This window comes from Procambarus clarkii, chromosome 31 (assembly GCF_040958095.1).
Source record: "Procambarus clarkii isolate CNS0578487 chromosome 31, FALCON_Pclarkii_2.0, whole genome shotgun sequence".
NCBI lineage: Eukaryota > Metazoa > Arthropoda > Malacostraca > Decapoda > Cambaridae > Procambarus > Procambarus clarkii.
Genome location: NC_091180.1, coordinates 15,521,780 through 15,536,464, shown reverse-complemented (window position 1 = coordinate 15,536,464; position 14,685 = coordinate 15,521,780). Strand labels below are relative to the sequence as shown.

The 14,685-nt window shown below is 49.7% G+C and overlaps 1 protein-coding gene across 1 annotated transcript in view; it reads left to right on the top strand.

The window, feature by feature from the left end:
* The window catches only part of LOC123758646 (neuroblast differentiation-associated protein AHNAK), a 124,735-nt gene that overhangs the window by 89,320 nt on the left and 20,730 nt on the right, over positions 1–14,685 (top strand). Inside the window, exons 3-4 of the mRNA XM_069334370.1 lie at positions 8,978–9,078; positions 12,912–12,986. Coding sequence (XP_069190471.1) covers positions 8,978–9,078; positions 12,912–12,986 — 176 coding nt within the window. The remainder of the gene's footprint in view (positions 1–8,977; positions 9,079–12,911; positions 12,987–14,685) is intronic.

The window sequence follows — 14,685 nt, the reverse complement described above, 5'->3', positions numbered from 1 at the left end:
CTATTAGAGTCAAACTCAATATTTGGGGCATTCACGGAAACTCATACAAAAGATTACATGGATGGTGAAATCTGGATTCCAAATTATAATTTATATAGATGTGATAGAAAAACTAGGTCAAATGGAGGAGTAGGTCTGTACATTAAAGAGGACCTGGTATGCACAGAACTACTAAACTCAACTAATGAGGTGGTAGAGGTACTTGGAATGAAGGTAGAGAAACTAAACCTAATTATTATTCTAATATATAAACCTCCAGATACAACGGTTGAGGAATTCACAGAGCAGATGCACAAAATAGAGAACATACTTGATAACCTAGCAAACCCAGCTCCAGATATTATCTTCCTTGGAGATTTCAATTTACTTAGTCTAAGATGGAGAACGGCAAACACAAATATCATAGCAGGGAATGACCCGGGAAATAACCAACCACAGGTCAGGGAACTTTTGAGATTCTGTGACAAATTCTCGCTCAATCAACAGATTACAGAACCAACTAGGAACGAAAACTTCACAAACAATGATGAACTAATCAGAGACATAACAATCTCAGATACTTCATACTCAGACCATAAGCTCATTGAAGTGCGAACTAGCATAAATAACGGTAGTAGGTCCAAGAGACCCAACAAGCGAGAAGGAATATTCAATCAATTCAATTTCAACAATAAGAGGATTGACTGGGAAAAAATCAATGTAGACCTTGCAACCATTCAATGGGAGACGGTCTTAAGCGACAAAACTCCCACACAGGGAATAGTTCAACTGACAGCTGAAGCTTACAAGGTCTGCTTGAAGTACGTGCCTGTGAGGAGGGGCAGAAAGAGACCACTCTAGAAAGAGAACGCAGACGACTGTACAGGAGAAGGAAAAAAATAACGGAAATGCTTCGGCAGACATAACTATCACAAGCAAGGAAAACAAGCCTAAGCAGGGAGATTGAGGAAATAGAACAAACGTTGAAGCGATCATATGAGTCTGAGGAAATGGAATTGGAACAGAAAGCTATACAAGAGATAAGGAAAAATCCGAAATATTTTTTCACATACGCAAAATCCAAAACCTCGACCAGTATTGGACCGTTAATTACAAATGAAAGTACGTACACAGAGGACAACAAAGAAATTAGTGAAATTCTAAGAAGCCAGAATGAGGCTATGTTTAGCACACCAATAAACAACATGAAAGTTGATGACCCAGACAGCTTCTTTATGAATGACATTCAAGCTGCAGATAATATAACGGATATTACCACAAACTCGGAAGACTTTGAAAGAGAAATTGACAATATGTCCATGCACTCAGCTCCTGGGCCTGACTCGTGGAATTCAATATTCATAAAGAAATGTAAAGTACCAGTAGCGCGAGCACTCAGCGTAATATGGAGAAAGAGCCTGGATACAGGGGAGATACCAGCAGCACTTAAATCTGCAGATATAGCTCCGTTGCACAAGGGGGGGAGTAAAGCCTTGGCAAAAAATTATAGGCCAGTTGCACTAACATCACACATAATAAAAATGTTTGAAAGAGTGATTAGGAATCAAATTTCTAGTTTTATGGAAAACAATGAATTGCACAACCCAGGACAACATGGATTTAGAGCGGGAAGATCCTGTCTGTCACAGTTACTCAACCACTATGACAAAATCACAGAAGCCGTAGAGGAAAAGCAAAATGCAGATGTTGTATACACAGACTTTGCAAAGGCGTTCGACAAATGTGACCATGGGGTGATAGCACACAAAATGAGGTCAATGGGAATAACTGGTAAAGTAGGACGCTGAATACTCAATTTCCTGTCGAACAGAACACAAAGAGTAACAGTCAATCAGATAAAATCGAGCCCAAGCGATGTTAAAAGCTCTGTACCTCAGGGTACAGTCCTTCCACCACTGCTGTTCCTTATTCTCATATCTGATATAGACAAAAATACACGTCACAGCTTCGTGTCGTCCTTTGCAGATGACACAAAAATCAGCATGAAAATTACCTCTGCTGAAGACATTGAAAAACTACAAGCAGATGTCAACAAAGTTTTCGATTGGGCAGCAGAAAATAACATGATGTTTAACAGTGATAAATTCCAGGTACTCAGGTACGGTAAAAATGAGGACCTTAAACATAATACAGAGTACAAAACACAATCAAAAGTGCCCATAGTAGGAGAACAGCATGTAAAGGATTTGGGAATAATAATGTCTGACGACCTAATGTTTAAGGAGCATAACCAAGCAAATATTGCGACAGCCAGAAAAATGATAGGATGGATTACGAGAACTTTCAAATCCAGGGATCCCATCACAATGGTTGTACTCTTCAAGGCACTTGTGTTGTCCCGTCTTGAGTACTGCTCAGTACTCACTTCCCCCTTCACAGCAGGAGAGATTGCTGAAATAGAGGGAATACAGAGAACATATACGGCACGCATAGACGCAATAAAGCACCTAAATTATTGGGATCGTCTCAAAGCTCTCCAAATGTACTCACTAGAAAGGAGACGAGAGAGATACCACATAATATACACATGGAAAATACTGGAGGGCCAGGTCCCTAATCTACACAGTAAAATAGCAACATACTGGAGTGAACGATATGGAAGAAAATGCAAGATTGAACCAGTGAAGAGCAGAGGTGCCATAGGCGCAATCAGAGAACACTGTATAAACATCAGAGGTCCACGGTTGTTCAACGTCCTCCCAGCGAGCATAAGAAATATTGCCGGAACAACCGTGGACATCACTGGACTGTTTTCTAAGAGAAGTTCCGGATCAGCCGGGCTGTGGTGGGTATGTGGGCCTGCGGGCCGCTCCAAGCAACAGCCTGGTGGACCAAACTCTCACAAGGCGAGCCTGGCCTCGGGCCGGGCTTGGGGAGTAGAAGAACTCCCAGAACCCCATCAAGCAGGTACTATACAAGGTGTATACTATACAAGGTGTATACTATACACGGGGTATACATGGGGCAGAGGGTGAGGGGCAGCGAGGCAGTGTTGCCATATATTACCAAGGTCACCTGAGGCACAGTGTTGCCAGTGCGAGGGGCGCCACACACCACCCTGGAGAACACTCAAGGTGCAGTGTGTGTGTGTACTCACCTAATTGTGCTTGCGGGGGTTGAGCTTTGGCTCTTTGGTCCCGCCTCTCAACTGTCAATCAACAGGTGTACAGGTTCCTGAGCCTATTGGGCTCTGTCATATCTACACTTGAAACTGTGTATGGAGTCAGCCTCCACCACATCACTGCCTAATGCATTCCATTTACTAACACTGAAAAAGTTCTTTCTAACGTCCCTGTGACTCATGTGGGTACTCAGTTTCCACCTGTGTCCCCTTGTTCGCGTCCCACCAGTGTTGAATAATTTATCCTTTTCTACCCTTTCAATTCCTCTGAGGATTTTGTAGGTAGTGATCATGTCTCCCCTTACTCTTCTGTCTTCCAGTGTCGTGAGGTGCATTTCCCGCAGCCTTTCCTCGTAACTCATGCCTCTTAGTTCTGGGACTAGTCTAGTGGCATACCTTTGGACTTTTTCCAGCTTCGTCTTGTGCTTGACAAGGTACGGGCTCCATGCTGGGGCCGCATACTCCAGGATTGGTCTTACATATGTGGTATACAATGTTCTGAATGATTCCTTACACAGGTTCCTGAACGCTATTCTGATGTTAGCCAGTCTCGCATATGCCGCTGATGTTATTCTTTTTATGTGGGCTTCAGGAGACAGGTTTGGTGTGATATCAACTCCTAGATCTTTCTCTTTGTTTCATTAAGTACTTCGTCTCCTATTCTGTATCCTGTGTCTGGCCTCCTGTTTCCGCCGCTTAGTTTCATTACCTTGCACTTACTCGGGTTGAACTTTAGTAGCCATATGTTGGACCATTCATTCAGTTTGTCTAGGTCATCTTGTAGCCTCCTACTATCATCCTCTGTCTTAATCCTCCTTATAATTTTTGCATCATCAGCAAACAATGAGAGGAACGATTCTATACCCTCTGGGAGATCATTTACATATATCAGAAAGAGGTGAAACCAACACACACACACACACACACACGTGTGTGTGTGGGGGGGGGGAGGGGGGGAGGGGGGTGTAGAGCCTTGGTGTACTCCCCCCTTCCCCCCACACACACATTCGTATAGATGGAGATTCGTTTAATTCGTGCTGTGTGCTGGCAGCCACAGCCGCCTGCATCACAAGGCTGGCAGGCCGAGGGTCTAGGAGCTAGATCTCACTCCCCCGTGGTCACTAACAGGTCAACACAGCCACCACAAACATAGGCAGTGTTGGGAGTGGATATTATCACGGCCACTAGCACCTACCCGTGCTGGGTGGTCAATCGCGCATGTTGTGATCATGTCTCCTCTGATCCTTGGCTCCTCTAGGGCTGTGAGAAGTATCTTCCCCGGCCGGTGCTTGGGTCTGGGACACCCTGGGATGCTTTCACTGTCTGCGCTCTCCACTCACATTTCAGGATACTGTCTCAGCCACCAGGGATACTCACACAGTCACCAGGGATACTCTCTCAGCCACCAGGGATACTCTCTCAGCCACGGCACCAACCACAGGTCCTGGTACAGAACAAGGAGAGCTGCTGATGGTGTGAGAGTATACAAGACCACCCGCCTACACCCAGGAGGTGTAGATGGTCCAGTGGGACTTATACAAGGCCCAGGCAGCGGTCCAAGTCCCAGGGTGGGGCCCCCACTGGGCACAGGGCCTCCCAGCCTGGAGATCTCACCTTGAGAAGGACGTGTGTGTGTGCCAGGGAGAAAGTGGAGAGCCCTCCCAGAACTGGGTCGTCTGGCTCGGTGGTTCAGGGCCATTAACAAGCCTGTGCCCGCTCAAGCCCTTCTACATTCCAAGACGGTATTCCTATTCAAAAACGTTCTTAGGGCGGACCGTTGACAAGCCGTTGGCATCCGGCGCAACCTGTCTTCACGCTTAAGGCATTGTAATTTTGACGGTAGCGCGCATTTGGATATAATTCCGCACATTCTCCCTAAATGTTGAACTAACGATGTCTTTGCGGCCGTTGAGCCGTTATTCAAAATTTTGAATTCAAATTCAAACATTTTAATCATAAATGGTATTTATGGTTAAATTACTTTGCAAGCATAAGTAAAGTTAGGTAGAGAGGGGCAGGGTGAGGTACAGAGGGGCAGGGTGAGGTACAGAGGGGCAGGGTGAGGTACAGAGGGACAGGGTGAGGTACAGAGGGACAGGGTGAGGTACAGAGGGGCAGGGTGAGGTACAGAGGGACAGGGTGAGGTACAGAGGGACAGGGTGAGGTACAGAGGGACAGGGTGAGGTACAGAGGGGCAGGGTGAGGTACAGAGGGACAGGGTGAGGTACAGAGGGGCAGGGTGAGGTACAGAGGGACAGGGTGAGGTACAGAGGGGCAGGGTGAGGTACAGAGGGACAGGGTGAGGTACAGAGGGACAGGGTGAGGTACAGAGAGGGCAGGGTGAGGTACAGAGGGACAGGGTGAGGTACAGAGAGGGCAGGGTGAGGTACAGAAGGGCCGTGGTGCGGTACAGAGGAGCAGGGTGAGGTACAGAGGGGCAGGGTGAGGTACAGAGAGGCAGGGTGAGGTACAGAGGGGCAGGGTGAGGTACAGAGAGGCAGGGTGAGGTACAGAGGGACAGGGCGAGGTACAGATGAACAGGGTGAGGTACAGAGAGGCAGGGTGAGGGGCAGGGTGAGGGGCAGGGTGAGGTACAGAGGGGCAGGGTGAGGTACAGAGGGACAGGGTGAGGTACAGAGGGACAGGGTGAGGTACAGAGGGGCAGGGTGAGGTACAGAGGGACAGGGTGAGGTACAGAGGGACAGGGTGAGGTACAGAGGGGCAGGGTGAGGTACAGAGGGACAGGGTGAGGGGCAGGGTGAAGTACAGAGAGGCAGGGTGAGGGGCAGGGTGAGGTACAGAGGGGCAGGGTGAGGTACAGAGGGACAGGGTGAGGCACAGAGGGGCAGGGTGAGGTACAGAGAGGCAGGGTGAGGGGCAGGGGTGAGGTACAGAGGGACAGGGTGAGGTACAGAGGGGCAGGGTGAGGTACAGAGGGGCAGGGTGAGGCACAGAGGGGCAGGGTGAGGCACAGAGGGGCAGGGTGAGGTACAGAGGGATAGGGTGAGGTACAGAGGGACAGGGTGAGTTACAGAGGGGCAGGGTGAGGTACAGAGGAACAGGGTGAGGTACAGAGGGGCAGGGTGAGGTACAGAGGGACAGGGTGAGGCACAGAGGGGCAGGGTGAGGTACAGAGGGGCAGGGTGAGGTACAGAGGGGCAGGGTGAGGCACAGAGGGGCAGGGTGAGGTACAGAGGGGCAGGGTGAGGTACAGAGGGGCAGGGTGAGGTACAGAGAGGCAGGGTGAGGTACAGAGGGGCAGGGTGAGGTACAGAGGGGCAGGGTGAGGTACAGAGGGGCAGGGTGAGGTACAGAGGGGCAGGGTGAGGTAGAGAACACATGAGAGGTGTCGGGTCTTAGCCCCCGGGGCTGTGTTTCAAGGTCCTCTCTGCTCACTCCCCAGGTGTGTGTGTATGTGTGTGTGTGTGTGTGTGTGTGTGTGTGTGTGTGTGTGTGTGTGTGTGTGTGTGTGTGTCTGTGTGTGTGTGTGTATACTCACCTAGTTGTACTCACCTAGTTGTGTTTGCGGGGGTTGAGCTCTGGCTCTTTGGTCCCGCCTCTCAACCGTCAATCTGTTATACTCAAATTCTGTCAGTTGAAATGTAACCAATCACAGGCGAGTAGGCCTCTGACGTCATGCCAGACAGAGGAGCATCAGGCATGCTCCCAGCAGCCTCAGTTCTCCACACAGACTCAGAGTAGAAGGACCTCGGCTAGGCAGATATATACCTTGCTATCTCAGTCAATAAATATATACAGAAGCGACTACTGTGTCTACCTTCTAACCCGAACAAGGCAAACGAATAAATCAACATGTGTACAGGTTCCTGAGCCTATTGGGCTCTATCATATCTACACTTGAAACTGTGTATGGAGTCAGCCTCCACCACATCACTGCCTAATGTATTCCATTTGTCAACCACTCTGACACTAAAAAAGTTCTTTCTAATATCTCTGTGGCTCATTTGGGCGCTCAGTTTCCACCTGTGTCCCCTTGTGCGTGTGCCCCTTGTGTTAAATAGCCTGTCTTTATCTACCCTATCAATTCCCTTGAGAATCTTGAATGTAGTGATCATGTCCCCCCTAACTCTTCTGTCTTCCAGCGAAGTGAGGTTCAATTCCCGCAGTCTCTCCTCGTAGCTCATACCTCTCAGCTCGGGTACTAGTCTGGTGGCAAATCTTTGAACCTTTTCCAGTTTAGTCATATCCTTGACTAGATATGGACACCATGCTGGGGCTGCATACTCCAGGATTGGCCTGACATATGTGGTATACAAAGTTCTGAATGATTCTTTACACAAATTTCTGAATGCCGTTCGTATGTTGGCCAGCCTGGAATATGCCGCTGATGTTATCCTCTTGATATGTGCTGCAGGAGACAGGTCTGGCGTGATATCAACTCCCAAGTCTTTTTCTTTCTCTGACTCCTGAAGGATTTCCTCTCCCAGATGATACCTTGTATTTGGCCTCCTGCTCCCTACACCTATCTTCATTACATTACATTTGGTTGGGTTGAACTCTAACAACCACTTGTTCGACCATTCCTTCAATTTGTCTAGGTCTTCTTGAAGCCTCAAACAGTCCTCTTCTGTCTTAATCCTTCTCATAATTTTGGCATCATCAGCAAACATTTAGAGAAATGAATCTATACCCTCCGGGAGATCATTTACATATATCAGAAACAAGATAGGACCGAGTACAGAGCCCTGTGGGACTCCACTGGTGACTTCACGCCAATCAGAGGTCTCACCCCTCACCGTAACTCTCTGCTTCCTATTGCTTAGATACTCCCTTATCCACTGGAGCACCTTATACCAGCTACACCTGCCTGTCTCTCCAGCTTATGTACCAGCCTCTTATGCGGTACTGTGTCAAAGGCTTTCCGACAATCCAAGAAAATGCAGTCCGCCCAGCCCTCTCTTTCTTGCTTAATCTGTGTCACCTGGTCATAGATTTCTATTAAGCCAGTCAGGCAAGATTTACCCTCCCTGAACCCATGTTGTCGATTTGTCACTAAGTCCCTTCTCTCTAGATGTGTTACCAGGTTTTTTCTCACGATCTTCTCCATCACCTTGCATGGTATACAAGTCAAGGATACTGGCCTGTAGTTCAGTGCCAGTGTGTGTGTGTGTGTGTGTGTGTGTGTGTGTGTGTGTGTGTGTGTGTGTGTGTGTGTGTGTGTGTGTGTGTGTGTGTGCGCGCGCGCGCGCGTACTCACCTACTCGCCTATTTGTGCTTGTGGAGGTTGAGCTCTGGCTCTTTGGTCCCCCGCCATTCCCCGCTCTCTCTTTGTCTCATAACGTTACAATTGGCAGTAGCTGAACTCTAATAGCCACGTGTCTGCCTAATTCTGCAGCCAGTTGTTACGTTCTGTAATAATAATTATATGGCTCCCCATTGGGCAAGGGAGCCCCTTAGGCTTGTTCTGTTGCCCCTAGCCATCCCCACGGTCACCCACCCATCCACTAACCAGTCCCAGCAGTGTTGGAGCAGACTGCATAGTGTGGACTAGTTCTCACGTCCGTGAACCGTCATCACCACGGGAATATAACGTGTAATATATTATATATATAAAATCACCATTCCTTAACTACACAACTACATTTGATGTGTGTTTTATGTACAACTTTGAGAGAACTTTATAGTTGTGAATTAAGTCAACTGTTATCTATCTCTGTCTCTTTCTGTCTGTCCCTGTCTGTCTCTCACTGTCTCTCTGTCTGTCTGTCTCTCCCTGTCTCTCACTGTCTCTCTGTCTGTCTGTCTCTCCCTGTCTGTCTCTCACTGTCTGTCTGTCTGTCTCTCCTTGTGTGTGTGTGTGTGTGAGCCAGAGAGTAAAGGCCCCATGTGTTACAGAGAGGAGTGACGGAGGTGGAGGCGGGGCGGGTGTGAGCAAGGCGGCCACCACCACGGGCGAGGCGGCAACACCTGAGAAAGCCATGACCACATTAGAGAAGGTGGGTGCTTACTTCTCTATTACACCCCCCCCCCCCTACACCACAGCCTGTGTACTGTGTGGGACACTAGACCACCAGACCACCATAGTGTGGGACACCAGACCACCATAGTGTGGGACACTAGACCACCAGACCATAGTGTGGGACACTAGACCACCATAGTGTGGGACACTAGACCACCAGACCATAGTGTGGGACACCAGACCACCATAGTGTGGGACACTAGACCACCAGACCATAGTGTGGGACACCAGACCACCATAGTGTGGGACACCAGACCACCATAGTGTGGGACACTAGACCACCAGACCCTAGTGTGGGACACCAGACCACCATAGAGTGGGACACTAGACCACCAGACCATAGTGTGGGACACCAGACCACCATAGTGTGGGACACTAGACCACCAGACCACAGTGTGGGACACCAGACCACCATAGTGTGGGACACTAGACCACCAGACCATAGTGTGGGACACCAGACCACCATAGTGTGGGACACTAGACCACCAGACCATAGTGTGGGACACCAGACCACCATAGTGTGGGACACTAGACCACCATAGTGTGGGACACTAGACCACCAGACCATAGTGTGGGACACCAGACCACCATAGTGTGGGACACTAGACCACCAGACCATAGTGTGGGACACCAGACCACCATAGTGTGGGACACCAGACCAACATAGTGTGGGACACCAGACCACCATAGTGTGGGACACCAGACCACCAGACCATAGTGTGGGACACCAGACCACCATAGTGTGGGACACTAGACCACCAGACCATAGTGTGGGACACCAGACCACCATAGTGTGGGACACTAGACCACCATAGTGTGGGACACTAGACCACCATAGTGTGGGACACCAGACCACCATAGTGTGGGACACCAGACCACCATAGTGTGGGACACCAGACCACCATAGTGTGGGACACCAGACCACCATAGTGTGGGACACTAGACCACCATAGTGTGGGACACTAGACCACCATAGTGTGGGACACTAGACCACCATAGTGTGGGACACCAGACCACCATAGTGTGGGACACCAGACCACCATAGTGTGGGACACCAGACCACCAGACCACCATAGTGTGGGACACTAGACCACCATAGTGTGGGACACTAGACCACCAGACCATAGTGTGGGACACCAGACCACCATAGTGTGGGACACTAGACCACCATAGTGTGGGACACTAGACCACCAGACCACCATAGTGTGGGACACCAGACCACCATAGTGTGGGACACTAGACCACCAGACCATAGTGTGGGACACCAGACCACCATAGTGTGGGACACCAGACCACCATAGTGTGGGACACCAGACCACCATAGTGTGGGACACCAGACCACCATAGTGTGGGACACCAGACCACCATAGTGTGGGACACAAGACCACCAGACCATAGTGTGGGACACCAGACCACCATAGTGTGGGACACTAGACCACCATAGTGTGGGACACCAGACCACCATAGTGTGGGACACTAGACCACCATAGTGTGGGACACCAGACCACCATATTGTGGGACACTAGACCACCATAGTGTGGGACACCAGACCACCATAGTGTGGGACACCAGACCACCATAGTGTGGGACACCAGACCACCAGACCATAGTGTGGGACACCAGACCACCATAGTGTGGGACACTAGACCACCAGACCATAGTGTGGGACACCAGACCACCATAGTGTGGGACACTAGACCACCATAGTGTGGGACACCAGACCACCATAGTGTGTGACACCAGACCACCATAGTGTGGGACACTAGACCACCATAGTGTGGGACACCAGACCACCATAGTGTGGGACACCAGACCACCATAGTGTGGGACACTAGACCACCATAGTGTGGGACACCAGACCACCATATTGTGGGACACTAGACCACCAGACCACCATAGTGTGGGACACCAGACCACCATAGTGTGGGACACTAGACCACCAGACCACCATAGTGTGGGACACCAGACCACCATAGTGTGGGACACCAGACCATAGTGTGGGACACCAGACCATCATAGTGTGGGACACTAGACCACCAGACCATAGTGTGGGACACCAGACCACCATAGTGTGGGACACTAGACCACCATAGTGTGGGACACTAGACCACCATAGTGTGGGACACCAGACCACCATAGTGTGGGACACCAGACCACCATAGTGTGGGACACCAGACCACCATAGTGTGGGACACCAGACCACCATAGTGTGGGACACTAGACCACCATAGTGTGGGACACCAGACCACCATATTGTGGGACACTAGACCACCAGACCACCATAGTGTGGGACACCAGACCACCATAGTGTGGGACACTAGACCACCAGACTACCATAGTGTGGGACACCAGACCACCATAGTGTGGGACACCAGACCACCATAGTGTGGGACACCAGACCACCGTAGTGTGGGACACCAGACCACCATAGTGTGGGACACTAGACCACCATAGTGTGGGACACTAGACCACCATAGTGTGGGACACCAGACCACCATAGTGTGGGACACTAGACCACCATAGTGTGGGACACTAGACCACCATAGTGTGGGACACTAGACCACCATAGTGTGGGACACCAGACCACCAGACCACCATAGTGTGGGACACCAGACCACCATAGTGTGGGACACTAGACCACCAGACCATAGTGTGGGACACCAGACCACCATAGTGTGGGACACTAGACCACCAGACCATAGTGTGGGACACCAGACCACCATAGTGTGGGACACTAGACCACCAGACCACCATAGTGTGGGACACCAGACCACCAGACCACCATAGTGTGGGACACCAGACCACCATAGTGTGGGACACCAGACCACCATAGTGTGGGACACTAGACCACCATAGTGTGGGACACTAGACCACCATAGTGTGGGACACTAGACCACCATAGTGTGGGACACCAGACCACCATAGTGTGGGACACTAGACCACCATAGTGTGGGACACTAGACCACCATAGTGTGGGACACTAGACCACCATAGTGTGGGACACTAGACCACCATAGTGTGGGACACTAGACCACCATAGTGTGGGACACTAGACCACCATAGTGTGGGACACTAGACCACCATAGTGTGGGACACTAGACCACCAGACCATAGTGTGGGACACCAGACCACCATAGTGTGGGACACCAGACCACCATAGTGTGGGACACTAGACCACCATAGTGTGGGACACCAGACCACCATAGTGTGGGACACCAGACCACCATAGTGTGGGACACCAGACCACCATAGTGTGGGACACCAGACCACCATAGTGTGGGACACCAGACCACCATAGTGTGGGACACTAGACCACCAGACCACCATAGTGTGGGACACTAGACCACCAGATCACTATCATAGTGTGGGACACTAGACCACCAGACCACCATAGTGTGGGACACTAGACCACCATAGTGTGGGACACTAGACCACCAGACCACCATAGTGTGGGACACTAGACCACCATAGTCTGGGACACTAGACCACCATAGTGTGGGACACTAGACCACCAGACCACCATAGTGTGGGACACCAGACCACCAGACCACCATAGTGTGGGACACCAGACCACCATAGTGTGGGACACTAGACCACCAGACCACCATAGTGTGGGACACCAGACCACCATAGTGTAGATAAAACAATGGTTCATAATACAATGTTCTGGAACTAATTAGTATAATATTTTACACCCTAAATCTAAACTTGTGTTATAATGGAATATAAATGACCTGGCCTTGGAGAACCGGGGTTCGAACCCGCGCCAGACATGGCGATAATGTAAGTGTTGTGTTGTGTCCCTCACAGCTGGTGCAGGCGGTGCGGTCAGGCGGGTCCAGGACCAACTCCCCCAAGAGGGCCATGGACGACTCTCACATGGCGGTGAGTACCTGGGTGGTGGCTGAGTGGAGACAGCTCGGGATTCTTAATCCAGGCTCCGGGGGATCGATCCCCGGCGATGGCGGGGTGGGCAGAGTTTGTAAAGGGCAGTGTTACAGCCTGTTTGAGCCATTAACCGGGTTCTTCCTGCTTATGAGTCTATGATATCACCGCCACGTCAATGGTTAGTTATCAAGAGTTAGCGGTAGCGAGTAATTGTGCGAGGAATAAAGGAGGTAAACAAGATTATATAACACTAATGTATTATGTATGTCATATTACTACACATGTGTACACTGTGTCACTCTCGTACAGGACATTTAATATACCTGCAGTGTTCTTCAAATCGCGGTGAGTCCACTGTGTGACGTGTAATGTTACACCATACACGTCGTCCACGCTCAGTGGGCAGCAGCGGCGTCTTCACCTTCCTCAACCAACCCGTCCTCTTAAAAATAACGTCACTTTTGGCTGGTATGCGCGGCACTATGGCCAAATTTGGACGTAATTTGAAATGAAATCGACTCACAAAAGTGACGTACTGTTCCGTTTTCTGTTCGAGTCGTCCGGCCGACTCTGTAAGGTTAGAATAGGTGACTTTCAATTCACGTTTTTCATACCGTTTGAAACTTTATGAGAATTTCCTGCCCACCTAACCTATCAGAGGACCCTTAACTTACTGCTGTTGAAAAAAAAATCCCAAATTTATTTTCATTTTTTTTTTCATTTTCCAATTACGTCCAAATTCGGCCATACGGGCAAACGGCCAAAAGCGACGTTCTTTTGAAGAGGACCTCACGGCGCGGACCAGGCAGTCCTCGCACCGTGTCGTCACCGTGTCCCAGTATACACCACACATCTGCTCTCCTGGATCACCCTGACAGAGGTCTTCGTCAACACCCTGACAGAGGTCTTCGTCAACACCCTGGCAGTACTCGTACACAGACGGCCAGTATTGTCGTCTGGTAACTGCTCTTGGTCCGTCGGTGGCCACAACCGTGCACCACTACAACAGCCAACACACCATAACCAACTTGTCCTCTCACAGGAACAAGTCAGGACTTCGGGACTGCCCAAAGTGGATTGTTTTCCACAGTGCACTAGACTCTCCATGTCACCTCGGTGGACATACAAGTCATAAACATGCCGGGAGAACATCGGCTGGCAACCTTTCACCGGGGAACTGTAGATGTAAGCGAATGCACAAGCCAGATTCACGAAGTAGTTACGCCAGCACTTACGAACCTGTACATCTTTTCTCAATCTTTGGCGACTTTGTTTTCAATTATTAAACAGTTAATGAGCTCCGACAGCCCGTCCTCCAAACAACACCCGAAAGTGATTCCATCCACCCGCCAACCCCCCTGGTGTTTATGAATGGAAAACGGTTTACACACGACTCACAACTGATGACGTCCGAACACGTCCGGAACAAGTGCTTCACTGACGAGTTGTGTTCGAACCACAACGCTGTAAATGCTTCACCCACGTACTACAAATACTAATAATCGCCAACAGAACCTAAACACCTAACCTAACCTATGCCTATATATGTACAATATGCTAATATATTATAATATTAATTTATATTTGAGAAAATTCCCATTTTGAATGGACAGCATGTTAAAATTGATAAATGCGTCTGTGGGGTCGATCGCTGGATGGAATGGACTTGAGACGAGCACAGGTTGGCTCCGAAGCA